Consider the following 16,363-nt stretch of genomic DNA (forward strand, 5'->3'; position numbering starts at 1 on the left):
ACCCCATTTGCATTTTCTTTGTTGGTATAATCAGGTTGAAACTTCAGCTGAAAGATTTTCTTCATTTGTCGTAGGAAACCTCATGCAAAAAAACATTAGAAAGGGGAGGGTGGATAAAAGAATGGGCTGGGCACAGATAAAGATGAGGACTTAAAAAAAAAACCAAACCAAAAAGAAAGAACACTCTTGCCATGGGAAACTCCCCACCAGTAATCTGGCATCAGTAACCAATTGAGCATATCTTATTCCAAACGTTTAATGTCTCTCTCATTAATTTTAGGGGTCCCCTTAAAGTTGTACAACTCTAAGTTGCAAGATGATTTCACAAACAGCGGGGATTTTGCGGCTGTGACCTGTTATAACCCAGAGAGAACATGCAACGGTATTTGTATTTTTCTACTGAGTAGCTATTTTCAGAGGCAAAAAGCCAAACGCTTGCATAACTCCGTATTACCATTCTGTGTATCTGTGACATTTGTAAGTGGACAACACTTTGGCTGACAGTGTTGAGCTAGTAAAAGAACAGGGCATGCCTACGGAGAGGAGCCAGTTTAACTATGATAAAGATTAGAGTAAATAGGATTTCAGTCCTCCCCCTTTTTTAAGTAAATGGAGTAATTCTCTGAGCATGTGGAAAAATAATAAACAACCTCTCTGCTGCCAAATAACAAGCCAACAGTCTAGACTTTTTCTTAACCGGCAATCAACTAGATTAAGAAATTGTGAATAAAGGCCTGACATGCTATTTCTCTGCTTTATGCAATCGAATACATGCTACTTATTTGTGAAATCCTACGAGAGCTATTACAGCATTTGAATCAAGACCGAGGCTGGGGAAGAGTTCCGATTCTTACCATTTCCTTGCTGCTGGTGTACTTTGCAACCGTGAGCGTTGCTGTCATAGCTGAGACCAGGGCAACAATTCAGCCAGCATCACATCAGCTTTCCACTGCATGCATATATTTTGTATGTTTGTAGGAAGATATGTGTCTGTGTGTTTGTGTTTCTGTGTGTGTGTGTATAAACCATAATTTAATTATGAACAAATGTTGCACAGTTTAGTAGACTCGGTTCAGGCCTGGGAGCCAGGAATGCTCGGTGAACTCATTGCGAAGTTATGTAGGCCAAAATTCCCTGTATCATCCTCTGGTTTTAGTCACATTGCGATGCTGTCGGTCTGATTTTTCTGATGAAGAGAGTATAAACAGGTCCGCTGACATTAGTGAGTTAGCAAGCGCTCAGCTCCTCCACGCTGTTAAATTGGGTCCCCTCGCACTGAAGCACTTGGTGTCAGAGGCGGTTGCTTTTATCATCTGTCTTCGCACGATGACGTACATCCTTATTATCGCTTATGATCTGTTCTCCGGCCTTTAATGACCCTACAGAGCTAATGAGATGTTTAGTTCCCCCACCCAAGCACGACCATATGGATGAGATGATATCAGGCGGCTCGCTGAAACCATTAAATCTTAGGCATGCAGAATATCCAGAAAGTTCCTGTTTCCAGTGTATCGGTTTTAGTCTTCAAATGCAGAAGCGTACAGCAGGCTCACATGATGTCAGCAGCATAACAGAACAAACTGTCTTCTGCAGACAAAATCCTGTCTATTTTTAACTTTAAAAAGATCTGCAGATGACTCTTCTTCCACTTGGTGTGGTTTTCCTCCCTTCCTCCCCTCCTTCCAGAGGCCCCGGCCTTGGTAATGTCACCCACTAATTCTGTAGCACGGTAGATGTGATGGCAGGGGATATTGATTCACAGCGGCGTCCCAGAGCCTGTGGTGGCCTCTGCCCACAGCCCAGAAGCTCTCCTGCAGCGGACAGCGGAGATGCTCCTGCCGAGAGACCACCAGACTCTCTTTTACCTTCGCGCATCAAAAAGCCAAGACATCCAGGGACGCCGGCCGTCCTTCCTCCGTTGCAGGGCAGGGACATGAGTGCCGACCCAGGAGGAACGGCCTTGCTAGGCGCAGGGCAGGAGCTGAAGGTACAGCACCAGCATGAAGGTACAGCACCAGCATGAAGGTACAGCACCAGCAAGAGCCTGCGCACAGAGTTAGACTCCCCTGGAAGGAGGGAGTCTTCACTTCTCCTTTCGGCACACAAAACGGGGAGGGACCCTCGTTGCGAACCCTGTCATCCCACCCCAAGGGTCTGCAGCGTCTCCGAGCAGGGATTTCACCCAGGAGGGGAGGCTGTGACTAACGTACAGCAACTCCTGGCGTGTGTACGGTGTGTGTGTGGGGGGTAAATGTGAGGGGAGAGGGAAGTGTTACTCCATCCTGTGCTTTTCAAGTAGATGATTGTACTGGTCGGGTTTTTAAATGCTAAAAGTGCAACCATTCACAGTCTTCCTTGAATGAAAGGAAGCATTGTGTATGAAACACAGGAAGAATTTCCTTTACCGTAACTTGTAGGGAGCAAAGGAAATAAAAGCAGAACAGCAGCTCGATGAAGGTCAGATGATCGTATGAATCATACGGTGATGCAAGTTATCGAGTGCGCGGCTAGGTGCACCGCCCAATAAAACCAGATGCCACCTAAGCACACAAATGTCACTTACCTACAATCGCTTACCCCACATGGAAGTAATTTCTCTTGCTCAGAGCAGAAGGGGCTGCTTTTTTTTGGTTTCTTACTATGATACTGTGAATTTAAAAACCGGGAAAAGATCTATCAGGTAGGACAACAGTGATGCCATTGAGGCAGAAGCAATTTCTTTAGATTTTTAGGCATTTCATTCCACCGAGGTGAAAGTTGAGATGCAAGCGTTCCCCAGTCTGAAATAGTGAAGAGGTGACAGAGGCTGCTGTCGGGGTGTCGGCTGAGCTGTGTCTGGAAATGTATTTGCAATTTCCATTAAAAAGAGGAACACAAAGCAATTCATGCAGAGACCTGCCTGGCCTGTAGGAAGCAGGCACTTCCAGAAACACCGTGACACCAAGAACAATCTTGTCAAGGAAATATTATTTTTAATAACTGCGTATGAAATGACCGCGCAACTTGAACCAGCAAACTTTGACTTCTCCGGAAAGCTGAATGGGGCTCACTGTCTTTTGACCCGTCGCAGATAAGCTGGCCTCCAAGAGCCCTAGCTCCTCTCCATGCCATTAGCAATGCTCTCAGAGCCGTAGCAGCATGCTAAAAGCCATGGATGGTACCAGCAGATAGCTCAACATCTGAATTTTTCAAACTGTTTTACTGACTAATATTTTTCTCAGAGCTTTGGCTAGTGGGCAGATTCTTTCCATAGAAGTCTGCATTGCATTTAAACAGTTGTGTTTCACTGCCGTCTTTATCCAAGGCAAAATTGCCTTTGCAGTCGAAGTGTTTTCTTTTACATAAACAATTGCTGTAGTAGTTGCTATTTTGTGAACTACTAATTGGGTCTGTCTCCGGGAGTGTATTACAAATGCGCTGCACTTTTCAAAGAAGGTACCAAGAGAAATGGAAACAGTTTGCGGGCTTGCAGTTCAGGAGACCTTGAGATAGCAGGAACCACCCCAGAGTTTTTTTTCCAGTTGTGGTCTAAAAGAAGGATGTGCACGCAAATGGTGAAGAATCTGCAACCAAAAACGGCAGTAAGAGTATTACCGTAGGAAACTAAAGAGAGCAGAGCTCAGCAGAAGCCTGTGTCCGGGATGGGAATCACCAGCAGTTGCAAAGGTATCGCCGGGGGTCTGGCCGGTAGCCGATTGATTGTGAGTGGAGACGGGTGCCGGAGACGCCGCGAAGGTGAAGGTGGGGTGACGGCTGCACAGCCCAGCAGCGACGGCGGGCCAGCAGATGGAACTGTTGGTAACGCCGTGGGCGAGGAGGGGGTTACAGTTCTGTTGGCAAAAGTATTTTCCTCGCTGAGACAGCGAGACCGCCACACGCTCCAGTAATGATGCTCAGCTGCCTCTTGAGTTGACAGTCTGAGCAGGAAATAGCCGACTCACAAATTAATTAGAAACGCTTAATGAGCTCTCATGCTTTGATTGTAAGGGATGAAGGCAGAGGACAGACACTGCTGATGGAAGACATTTCCTCTAAAACTGCCTCTGTCGTACGCGTTCTGAAAAAGAGGGAATTCACCCCGTATTTCTGAGACTGATGACTCGCACTGGACAAATCCCGCGTCGGCTCCTGCCGAGCGCTGCCCGAGCCGGTGATTCTTTCGCAGACCAAAGGGTGACCTGCCACAGGAACCGGCGATCCAGCGGGGTCAGCAGCTTCCCAGCGAGCAAGCCTGGGAAAAAAACAACATATTTGAAAAGTTGTATTTAGGTTAAGGATTATTTTCCCCCTAAAAAATGGGAGTCTGAATTCATAGCTGTGAAGAGCTGCAATCGCCCGGAGCAGCGGGGCTTCTCGCTAGCCCAGGACAGGGCCCTTCATTTTAATACTAAATCAGTTCAAGCTTATGGTTCTTAAAAAACTGTATCTGTTTCCATGGGAAGGGCCTGCTTTTCACTAACCTATAATTTAAGAAATGGTTCGCAGATTTAAGCTGTATTGTGAAAAATAAATTCGCCTCCAGGCCGATGGCTTTTACAGCCTAACCAGCCTCAGAACAATGTCATGTGAAATGACAGAGATCAAGACCTTTACTTAAACTGTTGGAGCTGTACAAGAAAAACAAGCCTGGAGAATAAAGCGCACGATCATTAATTATGGTGGCACAAGCAGCACAGCTGTAATTATCTTGTTCGCCGAGAATGTCTCCTGCAAATTTTATCAGTCATATTGTTAATACATGGAAACAGGAGCCCTTATTCTCCCTGCTCTTTCGGTAGTGATCAAAATTAGACAAGATTTCTAGTTACAGCTGCTATTAATAAATCTACTCCTTGAAAATTTGGTAGTTAATTTCTTAGGATTCAGTGCACTCAATAAGCTATTGAAAAATATAATTGCTCGTGGCTGTAATTTTGAAGTAATTACAGAAGAATTGCTGAATGTAGTCTTTTCAAATGCATCAAAGTTCTCCAAAGTGAAAAGCATCTCTGGCAGGGAAAATCAAGCGCACAAACCCGTTTGTACCCTCTTCCCAAAAGTCACTGTTTATAAACGCCTTCGTAGCGTAACGACCTTGCGCAACCCCCACGCCAGAGCCTTTAGACGAGGGTGTTTGCTCAGGAGAGGCCCCACCGGCGCTCCAGTGTCCGCGCCGGGAGCCGACCAAGCGACTCGCCGTGATCGCCCCTGTACGGACTCGGGCTTGTCCTCCCTGCGCTCTCACCGCTGCTTTCTGCGCTGGGTCTGGGCCGTTTACGGACCGCTTTTCTTTTGGTGACATCAGTGGAAGCATTCTAGAAATTCATTCTGTTAGCCAAGAAAGCTAAAATAATTTGCCTTTAGGAAGTAAGACGCTCAGTTCTCAAGGAAATGCTCGCGCCCATCTTTCTCAGCCCGACTACGCGCACTTCCAGAAGAAACACCAGTTTCATTTTCTGTGCCACTCAAGGAAAACATTTGTTTTCCGTTAACAGGCTGGGACAAACTCCACCTTCAGCTCTCCCGCCCGGCCCCAGCGATGCCACGAGCGACGCAGACGCGTGTCTCAGAGCTGCGACTTCAGCCCACCCTGCTCGAGAAGGAAATAACCACGAGAGCAGCCCTGCATCTCGCTTATCCCAACTGCTCCGACGCAGCAGAGCCACCACGGGACATCACTGCCGCATCCCGCACCTCCTTAGTGGTTTTCCTTAAGGAAAAAGCTGAGCCTGTCCCACCAGCGGCACCAAAACTCACGCTAAGGAGTTAACGAAGAAGAAAAAGCAAGTTCCAGATTAAACAGACGCTCTGGTTACGGTGGTTAGAAACTGAACAACTGGAGCAGCCAAAGGCATGGTGGTCGGAGAAAGTTCCTCTCTCTCCGTGGTTTAGAAAGCGCAGGATAGATGAAATCTTGAAGCAAAAAAATACCAGCATTGAACAATGTCTTTACAGGCTGAACCGGGTGGGCCCAGGGACGGCCCCGGCCTCCGGCATCTGCGGCACCGCAGGGCTCCCCCGGCCCCGGCCCCGGCCCCGGGCTGCCCGGGGCACGTGAGCTGTGGCCTGCGTCGGAGGAAGCCGCTCCCTCTTGTTCACACGAGGTTCTGATTTTGAAACGGGGAGAAAGATGAGCCAGGGCAGGACGTTTCCCTCCTGCCACCCCCACCCCGAGGTAATAAAAGTTGAAGGCTTTTCTTGGTCTGTAACTTCCATCTCTGAGAAGCCAGAAAAGCTGTTACCAAAGGAGCCGGGTTGCAGGTCCTTAAGGAAAACAGCAGCAAACAGAAAGCTCAAAGGTGTTCGGGGAGGGAGGGGTGGATCACCCCAGGGCCCTCCACCAGCACCCGGACTGGGGCTCCTCTCCCTGCCCAGGGCCTGGCCGGAGCTGGGGCACACAGGCAGAGCCGCTGTGTCACAAGAAACGCGTCTGCTTATCTCCTGTGCTGCTTTTGAAATCCGGGACCAACCTACAGCCCAAATACTTCCTTTGGGATGGCACGATAAGGACCTGCCGGCTGGTCCACGATGCCTCATCGGTGCCGAACGGCAGCGGAGCTCCGCCGTGCCGCCCAGCTCTGCCCAGGAGTCACGGTTCCTCACCCTCGACGGTGTTTGAGCACCCAAACGGCCGACTAGATTGTATTGCAAGGCTCCAGTACGGAGCTTTGGTGGAAATCTGGCCTTGAAACAACAGCGAGCGTCTGCGGCAGGACCGGAGCGCCCGAGCCCCGGCGTGAGCAAGGCACGTGGCTGAGCTCGCCCTGCAAACCGCCGGGGCCGGTTACTCAGCCCTGCGCCCGCCGCAGCCCGGATCGTGGGGCTCCCGTGGGTGCCCGTGGGCCGGATCTGCGCGCAGGAGCTGCCCTGCCCACAGAGCGGCCACGCTGGGCATTGCTCAAACCCGCAGGGGCTTTGAGCAACAGGTACCGGGCAGAGGAAGCGACCGCGCGCTGGCGTTCCGCCGGCGTGCATTAACATCACGGCGTGGGGAAGGAGCCGGTGTCACCATGCTGTGGCTCCGAGCTCGTTCAGGAGATACGATCTTGTGGCAGAGGCGGCCGTGCAGGGCCCCCCCTCCGCCGGCAGCGCAGGAGGTGCTGCCGGGTGCCTCACCGCAAAACGCTTGTGATGTTCTTCAGGTGGCCCTTCCTTCAGCAGTAACGTCTCAAACCACAGGACCAGCTACTTACCGTCATCTGTCTTAACTTCTACGCCTTTTTCTTCTGCGCAGCAATTACTGGTGATTGGCATGAAGAGCTCTCCGTGCCCTGTTGTGGCTGGTTCTCAGGAGCGCAGCTGAAGGCAGGAGCTCAGGCGGTGACTCCCCACCCTCGGAGCAGATGTCTTCAGCTCCAGCTGGGAACAAACAGCTGGAACAGGCAGAGGTTTAGAAATCAAATTCTGCCGCTGTACAAACACTTTCGGTAATGAAAATAAACAAAGACATGGGAGTAACGCGCTTCCTCCTGCTACTATGCTTCCTAGGAGGAGACGAGCCGTAAGAGAGCAGAGGACCCGCGCAAGGCCCAAGCAGGTGACGGCTCACACGAAGCTGTTCCTTTCCAGAGGCCGCACGACGTGTCCAGCCTTGCAGGACGGCCAGCGGACATTGCCGAGGCAGAGAACGCTGCCCAGCAGTGGTCCCTCGGGGGAGAGGAGAGCCACAGCATCTCTCCGACTCGCGGCCCCTGGTGCCAGCTCCTCAGCTGATTCCCATGGGGATCCACGGCTCCGTGGGAAGCTCCACGTTGGCACTTTCTGTGCCGGTCGGGGCAGGACCTCATGCTGCCGTACTTCGGTGCCGAGTGAGCTGCGTGTCCTGCAGTGAGGCTGACAAAGCTGGCACAGCACAGCTGAAACCTGGAGGAAATATATTTAAAATGCTGTTTTTCTGTTCGGGGCAGTATGGAAGCGCACGCTCTGGGTCAGCGGTTAACCCCTGCTCTGCTGGTTGGGAACTGTGCGGTGCCTCCGGCGTTACCGCATCCCAACGCTGTTGGTGTTTCTCCTCCTCTCCCTGCCTCCCAAGGCAGCAGGGGCTGGCAGCCCCAGCCGTGCGGTTTGCTGCCCGCTCTGGGGGCAGGACGGGGGACACCCCTGTTCCTTCCCACTGAGCCCCAGGGAGGGGGAGAATTCACCACCCCTTTGGGGGAGACACCGCGCACGTCGGGCACAGGCAATTTACCTTCTAGCTCCTCTGCCAGGAGAGGTCTCAAAGCAAAGCCCACGTTGCCAGGGAATCTGCTCGAAAAGCCTGGGATGGATCCCACCAGGATTTGAACTTGTGGTTCTTCAACTGTCAAAGCTGGAAAACGCCGATTCCAGTAGAGCAGCATCGCCAGCGAGCACCAGCAACACTTTCCAAAGACCCGAGAACCGGTGGTATTTAGATTTGCCTGTAGCAATAGCAAAGATGATGTTATTGTACACAGGCAAGACAGAAGGGCCACACAGTCGGTGTGCGGAGCCTGTAACGGCTCCTGTAGCCCATGAAAAAAATGAGGAGATGGCTGGAACAGAACGTGCATGCTGCAGCACACAGACAGAGGCGTTGCTTTCAGCACAAACACCGACTCAGAAGACGTGTGTATCTCCAGGGTGCATGCTCGTTTTTAACTCCAGCTACAAGGCCACTATTTTTTAATGACAAATGTTTTAAGTCACGTTTGCAGAGAGAGAAGAAAGCAGCAGCAGTTCAGCAGTTCAGGAGCTCTGTGCATTTGTGCAGCCAACAGCGACACAGCGAGCTGCTTCCCACCCCGTGGGTCCAGAAATCGTCCTGCGGTTACTCTGCACTAAGCCGCACAGAACACGATCATCTCCTCTTCTGCAGACCCCCCGGTAATCACGCAAGGGATGAAAGACGCTGTGGTACTCGGATGCCTATGGCTTGCTTCCCTGCCTTTGCCTAGGCAAAAGGGAATTAGCTTTCCCCTTTGTTTCAGGAAAATAAAGGGAATTACAGAAAAGGAGTAACAATACATTAAAAATATTGGCTAGCAAGTGCTATATCCCACTCTAGCTGGAGAGTTAAAAAAGAAATCGGTTCTGGGCATTAACATCAGCGTTTTCTGGATGCTGCAGTGATTGTACTGCTGAATTTACTGCTAACGTAATCGCTGGCCAAACACCCACACAGAGACACGGATCACCGGTTCACCTCGCACACCCCCCCTCAGCAGGACACCTCACGATCGTCTGCTCTGGTAACGCAGAATTCTCTTGTCCTCCCCTCAGGCGCACTCAGGGAGCCGAGTCCCAGCCCAGGAAACGCCGCAGGAGATCGGACCGTCCGTTTAAAGCAGTGGTGCACGAGCGTGCATCGCCGCGACCCCGCAGCGGAGCCTCCTGCCGCTCCTGCGGCACCGGCCAAGGCTGAGCATCTCCTGCCGTGGATTCTGCTGGAAGCCCAGGCTCCGTGCTGCCCGCTCCACACCTCCCGTGCTGCTGTGGGATGGCAGGCTCTGCCTTTTGGATCCATCACGGCACAGGAACGCCAGGCCAAGCAATAAACCCCTATGTTATAAATTATTAAACGATAATTGATTCTCTATCCATTGTTTTTACATTGCCCCACTGTTGTGGTTTAACCCCAGCCAGCGACTCAGCACCACGCAGCCGCTTCTCCCTCCCTCCTCCCAGTGGGGTGGGGAGGAGGAAAAAAAAGTAAAACTCGTGGGTTGAGATAAGAACAGTTTAATAACTGAATAAAATACACTACTACTACTAATATAATAATAATTGTAATGAAAAGGAATATAACAAAAAAGAAATAACACCCAAGAAAAGACAACTGATGCACAATGCAATTGCTCACCACCCGCTGACCGATGCCCGAGCAGCGATCCACCCCTCCCGGCCAACTCCCCCCATTTATACACTGGGCATGACGTTCCATAGTATGGAATAGCCCTTTGGCTAGTTGGGGTCAGCTCTCCTGGCCGTGCTCCCTCCCAGCTCCTTGCACACCTGCTTGCTGGCAGAGCATGGGAAACTGGAAAGTCCTTCACTTAAGATAAGCGCTACTTAGCAACAACTAAAACATCAGGGTGTTATCAACAGTATTCTCACACTAAATCCAAAACACAGCACTGTACCAGCGACTAAGAAGAGAATTAACTCTATCCCAGCCGAAACCAGGACACCCACCCACAGGGAGCATTAAGCCATTTGATACCACGCTACTTGGGATGGGAACCGAGAACGCAGAGTCTGAGCAATTCCTCCATTCCCTGCTCGCAGGGAAAGCTCACGGTGGTGTCAGGACCAGTTTAAACACCTGCGAGTCTGCCGTTACGGCCTTCGTTCCTCCTAGACATGAAACAAAACAGTCAGGTAACAGGTATTTTTTTACCAGGCAGGACTTGGCAGGTGCAAGCAGAAACCCTAGAAAGCCCCACTCCCCGCTGCCTCGCTGTGCTGCCCATCGGATCCGCGGAGCCTCCTGCCCGGCGAGGGCACCCGGGGAAGGTAGGGACCAGGAAAGGAAACCACGAGAAAGCTTAGCCAAACCAGAGGATGCAGCTACTTCGGGCAAAGGTCTCCATCTTCTGCCAATTATTTATTCCCTCTTCAAGAATACCGGACCCGTATTAATCTGAGTGCTGTAAAAGCCATCGTATGTATGCTCTGCTACATCTCCCAGCTTAATTCTTTTCTCCTGCTGTATGATTAGTACTTCCCGTTTCTTGCCAGCGCTGTATCGTAATTTGAACTTATATTTGATAAAACCTTACGAAGACTTCTCAATAACCTTTATTCCTGTGCAGCAGCCCAGAGAGACAGAAAAGGGACTGTAACTGGGCAGATGGGCACAGATACGGTAACTTGTAGGAGAGGAATTACAAACACTCTACGAGTGTGACAGACTGCTTTGCAGGTGAATTTGGGAATGGACGTACGGAGCAGTGCGAAGACCGTGGCTTTCTGCACATGCTTGTTCTCCTCGTGCAAAGTCAAGCACCAGTACAGACGGTCAGCACCACCGCCCCGTCTTGCTATCGCTTTTTTGGGCCAACGACATTCACAGCTAACGGGGCAGCAAGTTCAAACACGAACTCCTGTTTGCACTGACTAATCCGTTCAGAGACCCCAAATGCAACGGCTGCAGCACCTCCGGAGCACTAGGCAGCACGCTGCGAAAGGGACGTGTGATAGGAGACGGACAGATGTCAAGCTTGAGATGGCTGTAGTTTATACTCACCAACACTCTTGTACTACAAGGATAAAAAATGGACACAAAAAATGGACCAGAAGTAAATTGACATACTGTATTTATTGCACAAATTTCCCCTAAAATTGGGAATGGTTATTATAATACAAGTGCACATCTTGGGAAATATATACAAAAACAGAAGAGATAACAAGTATGTACATTTTACCCAGCATTTTACAAGTACCACCATCTAAATAATTTAGAGAAAGCAAAAAATTGTCATAAAACATCTATAACAACTAATAGGGAAAACATATGCAAGGTGTAAAATCCTTTCTTTTAAATATTTTTTGTTCTTAGCAGCCCAGTGTTTGCCAATTGCAACAAAACCCAATTTGCTAATTTGTGTGCCTAGTACACTTAGTTTTCAGCCAGAAAATTAAGACATGTTAATGGAGACTGGTAATAGTGGAAAAAAAGAAATCAAACATTAGTTTTCTATTCACATAAAACAATCGCGATATACTTTTTAAAAGTCGATGCTATAGTCCTGTAAAAGATCCCTTTTTGGATTATTTAACAATGAGACATACGTACCACATTGTTCACGTACCCTAAAAGTTAGCTTACAGAAAAACTTCCCGTCACACGAGGGTTTTGGTTGCGTTTTCACCCCAATACTGCTCGAGAGGGTGCCACCGCGCCGAGGGCCGCCGCTCGGCCCCGGGGGCTCCGCGGGGAGCGGGACCGGCGGGCGGAGGAGGAGGAAGCCGCATCCGCGGCCGCTTCGGCTGGGAGTGACCGAACACATCGTTACGACGACGTTAACGGGTTGCGTTAGGCAGACGACAGCAGAGACGGACGCCACCGAACAACCACCTTTTTCTCCTTCTCCAGGTAACGCTAATTTCAAGCTCTGCAAGGGCCTTTCTCGAGAGCCAAATCCGTTTCAAAGCAATACCAAGGATTCGCCTAATAATGGTTAAATGGAGGAGAACATCGCATTTTCCTGTAAGGATGCATTATAAGCAGAGTCCCGGGAGGTGCCGGGATTACGGTGCGGCGCTGCTCAGCTATTTGGGCACGTGCTGCGGATGAACCCACGTAAGGAACCTCCCCGGAGGCAAGGGCAGGAGCGCATCCTCGGGGTTCCTCAACCAGGAGCACCACGCCAGCACCCGGCAGCACCGAGCCCAGCAGCACGAACATCATCAGGCTGCAACTGCAAATCTATGTACAGTGTTCAGAATCGTAACTATTGGCTATATAACGTATCATAGCAAAGAGTTAAAAATTCATATTCTGAGCTCAATCCTATATTTCATTAAAAATGTGTTTACACAACTGGGCCCCTATGTTTTGTGCTCATTCCAAAAGCCAGATGTAATACAACTGTGTGGTGAAGAAAGGACATTTGAAGAACAGGGGAGAAACATATCCTTAGATCGCATATTAAACACAAGTTTCTTCCCTGCAGCAGTCAGCGTTAGAGTTTATATACAAAAGAGTTTCAAATGACACTGCCCATATTAACGTTTGGCTTGCTTACTAGCGTAGACTCAGTCCTACATGGAAAGGGGTGTGGGTTTGCCATGTAGATCTTCCCTGGAACAGAGGCTTAAGTTACAGATTTTAAATATTACTGAAAAACCACTCTGGGTGAAATCCTGGCCCCAGCGAAGGAAGGGAGGAGAGTTTTGTCATGGACAGCGGTGGGGCAGGGATCTCTCCTATTGTTTTTATCAAATGGTTAAAATAGATCTGTATTTAAAATAACTCTGCAAACAACAATAGCAGGCGTGCTATGCTATTGAAAAGATGGTTACAGAATGACATATTTATAGAACTGTTTATAAAGTTTAGTGACCAAGTGAACACGCATCTCCTACTTCTGTGGATAATCCATGGATTTCAATGTACTGAACGTAACTGATGAAAACAGAACCTAAAATCAGCAACATTAATTGGCTGCTAGGACAAATACGCAAAGAAAAGCCTATAATGAAGCGTCCAGTTAAACTGAGGTAGTAGAGCCTTTGAAAACATAATCCACCTACCACTGTATATTTACATTACTTACACCAGATTGGGTCCATCAGCTATTCGTACAACTATTGTATATACAATGACAAAACAGTGATGGCTGAGTAAAGGAGAAATGCCGAGAATAAAATAAACAACATTTTCCGCTGGTAATTACACAAGTGAGTAGAAAAGGGATCGGAGTCATCTGCATCAAGGGTGTATTTGTCAAAAAATAATTTTGATATTACTATACTATGGTGTAATCAATGTTCATTTTTTGTAGAACAGTTTTAAAAAATATATCAATTCATTACCTGAGCCATTAAGGGTAATAGTCTATCCGTTTTTGCCCCAATGCTTTGGTACAATTGTTTCTAGTTCATTATTTCAATAGCTGACTGACTGCAGTAAAAAGAGTATGATGTTGCAAAGAACATTATAGACCATAAAAAAGTTAGAGGTAATAGTCATGTCATTCTGGGGACCCCACGGGGAAATTTCAGCCAACGTTCTCTTTAGATTTTTTTTTTTTTTTTTTAACATTTTGATTACATTGTGGAAGAAAAGCATCACTTAGTATAAAGCAACATTTAAACATTATAAACATTTAATACTGGTTACAACATTCGGCCAAGAAAGAGAATCTCCATCACCAGTTTGTCTGTTGGCCTCCTCCTCCCTGTCCCCGCTACGTCCCCCGCTATTCCCTCTCCCCAGGAAAAAGCTCATAAATAAATTTTGGAGCTGAGTGTCATTAATAAGCTTTTTACAAAACAACCCAACCCACCCCCCGCAACCCCTGTTCTTCCTCTGGGAAGTATCCAGGATTTGACTATGACATGAAAAAGTAGAAGTTGTTTACAAATCATTGCAGCTTGAGAATTACAGATCTTAACGAGATCCTAATCAGTAGAAGCCAGTCTTCTCTTGTTAAGTTTATAATTGGCAATAGCATCAGATATTTCTCAAAGCAGTTCTTCCTTGCATTCCCCAGTATAAATTACAGTTACAGAAACTGATAAAAAATGCAGATCTTCAGCTTTTGCTAAAATCTTTGCTTTTCTGTGGCTGAAATCTCGGGCTTACTCTTTTTTTTTTTTTTTCCTTTCTTTATCCTTTCTTATAAATGACCAAGTGGGAGAGGAAAAGTCTCCAACTGTTTGCATAACGTGCAGTCATATATGGAGGTGCTGCAGCAGCTCAACGAACAGTTTGTTTTAGTTGCTTCAAAGAGAAAGGAGCCAGAACAAGTTGTCTTCCACTTTATTTCCAGAGGGGGAAAAAAGTCAACGTCTGCGGCCTCTGGCATTTTAAAGCAGTATCTGGGCAACATACGGAGAGTGAGTGCTTGCTACAGCTGCCAGTAAAGGGAGGTCGCTGGATTCAATCCTAAAAGGAAGCAGAAGAGTCACATTTAATCTGACCCGAAACATAGCTGGGCTGAACACGTGCGTTAGTAACCGCATTGCCTGCTCAAGCCCACGTGTTTGTGCTTGGGCCGTGAGCGTATACAGCTCCGATCGGCAGGACATTCTTCAAGTAAAATTGAAGCCAATTGTGCTTCTCTGCTAACGCAGCACTGCCAGCTGGGTTACACACTCCAGCCACCAGATTGTTTCTAACATCCCCTCCAGACGTGCCTGCTCACACTGATGGGCGACAGCGCCGCACCGTCAACGCTGCCTCCAGCTCCTCCCTGCCTGGTTGGTTTTTTGTTTTTTTTTTTCCACAGGGCCAACAAACTGGTGAGAAAGCAGATGGAAGGAGGAAAAACAGCAGATTCCTTTCCTACCCTCAAAGTAAAGGGAGCAATGGTTGGGGAAAAAGCACAGGAGCAGAGGACTAGGCTAAATTACTTCTAGAGCTACCAAGGAAGCCCTGGCACCGTGCTGCAGCTCACCCCGCTGCAGCTGCTCCCCCATCTCCAGCTCCACACATACTCCGTGTGCCTTCCTGCTCACCCTGTACTCCTCTGCATAAAAAGATATGCAGAGCCTTCCTATAAACACCCCTTAAATAGCTTCTCTGCCTGTGCCCCACACCCACAGAGAGGTATTATGTGCCTTACATGACACAGAGAGTGTTTTCTGCCATGTAGGGAAAGTCAACCTGGAGGAATCAGGTGCCCCACGTTGTTCAGTGATGACTGACCAACTAAGGAAGGAGTCTGATAAGCTCTGGAGTGCTGAGCCCATCTTCCTGCCCGGAGGGAAAAGAGAAAGGCTGGGGGATCCTCGGGATCAAGCAATGGCTAAGGAGAAGCCTGCAGCCATGGGTGATTTATGCCACGCTACGGTTTCAGTCCCACTTAGGAATCCATTTTGCTGTGCTTAGGACAAGCCCAGGCGGAGGATTTGGCACCAGGAAACCCAGGGCAGCACTGCTCGGAGGAAGTTTGTGATCGTACCCCAGCACCACGCCCAGCTCCTTGACGTGAACTCTCATCTGGCCCTTGAGATACTCGGACAGCATCTTGCTTTTGAAATAGAGCTCCTGCAGCCGATCTTCCAGGTGCATAACACACTAGAAAGCAAAGGGAGTTGTGTCAGGGAGAAGACAACGCTATATCCAAACCGCACCCGGCCTCAGAGCAAAACAGCACGGACCTCATACGTCTATTGCCTTTTCCGTGGCCGTGTCTAGGTGAATAATTAGTAAGATATTCACTGGCAAGACTCTTACTTTTGAGTAGAAGCCTTTGACTGCATGTTACATCAGAATTAATGAGACAGCTGTCTTGATCACAGAGCAGCGTTTAAATGGACAGCTCGAACAGCTACATCAGGGCATGCACTGGATACTAAAATTGTGACTACAGATAAATAAACTAGGCAGAACCTTACACCCTCTTTAACCAACAAAGTGAAAGGATGCTTTAAAAAAACATCACCCTCTCAATTGTCGTTCATACTCACAAAGTTTGGAGATAAATTATGCTTGTAAAGCTGAAGAGTGGAATGAAGCAGGTTGGAGACAAGACTCGAGACTAACACTTCTTTTCCCAGCTTATTATCAATCATTCGTCTCTGGCTACTGGCCACTTGCACCGTCCATTTGTCCGTGTCTGCAATAATGCAGACAGCTTCTGCAATCGGTTCATCCAGAACAGGATGCTAGAAACAAAAAATGAATAGCAGAACCCTGAGAATGACAAATGACAACAGTCTTTTCACAAAACATCGCCATCCTGGAAAGCAGGGA

General features: G+C 48.5%; 1 protein-coding gene across 3 annotated transcripts in view; it reads right to left on the reverse strand.

The window, feature by feature from the left end:
• Nucleotides 1-13,966: 13,966 nt before the first annotated feature.
• The window catches only part of FNIP1 (folliculin interacting protein 1), a 67,961-nt gene continuing 65,564 nt past the window's right edge, over nt 13,967-16,363 (reverse strand). For all 3 annotated transcript variants that reach the window (XM_050905359.1, XM_050905358.1, XM_050905357.1), the window contains 3 exons: nt 16,078-16,275; nt 15,570-15,685; nt 13,967-14,551 (listed from right to left, as the gene is read on the reverse strand). In XM_050905359.1, the coding sequence (XP_050761316.1) occupies nt 14,473-14,551; nt 15,570-15,685; nt 16,078-16,275 (393 nt within the window). In that variant the 3' untranslated portion in view covers nt 13,967-14,472. The remainder of the gene's footprint in view (nt 14,552-15,569; nt 15,686-16,077; nt 16,276-16,363) is intronic.

This window comes from Gymnogyps californianus, chromosome 14, assembly GCF_018139145.2.
Source record: "Gymnogyps californianus isolate 813 chromosome 14, ASM1813914v2, whole genome shotgun sequence".
NCBI lineage: Eukaryota > Metazoa > Chordata > Aves > Accipitriformes > Cathartidae > Gymnogyps > Gymnogyps californianus.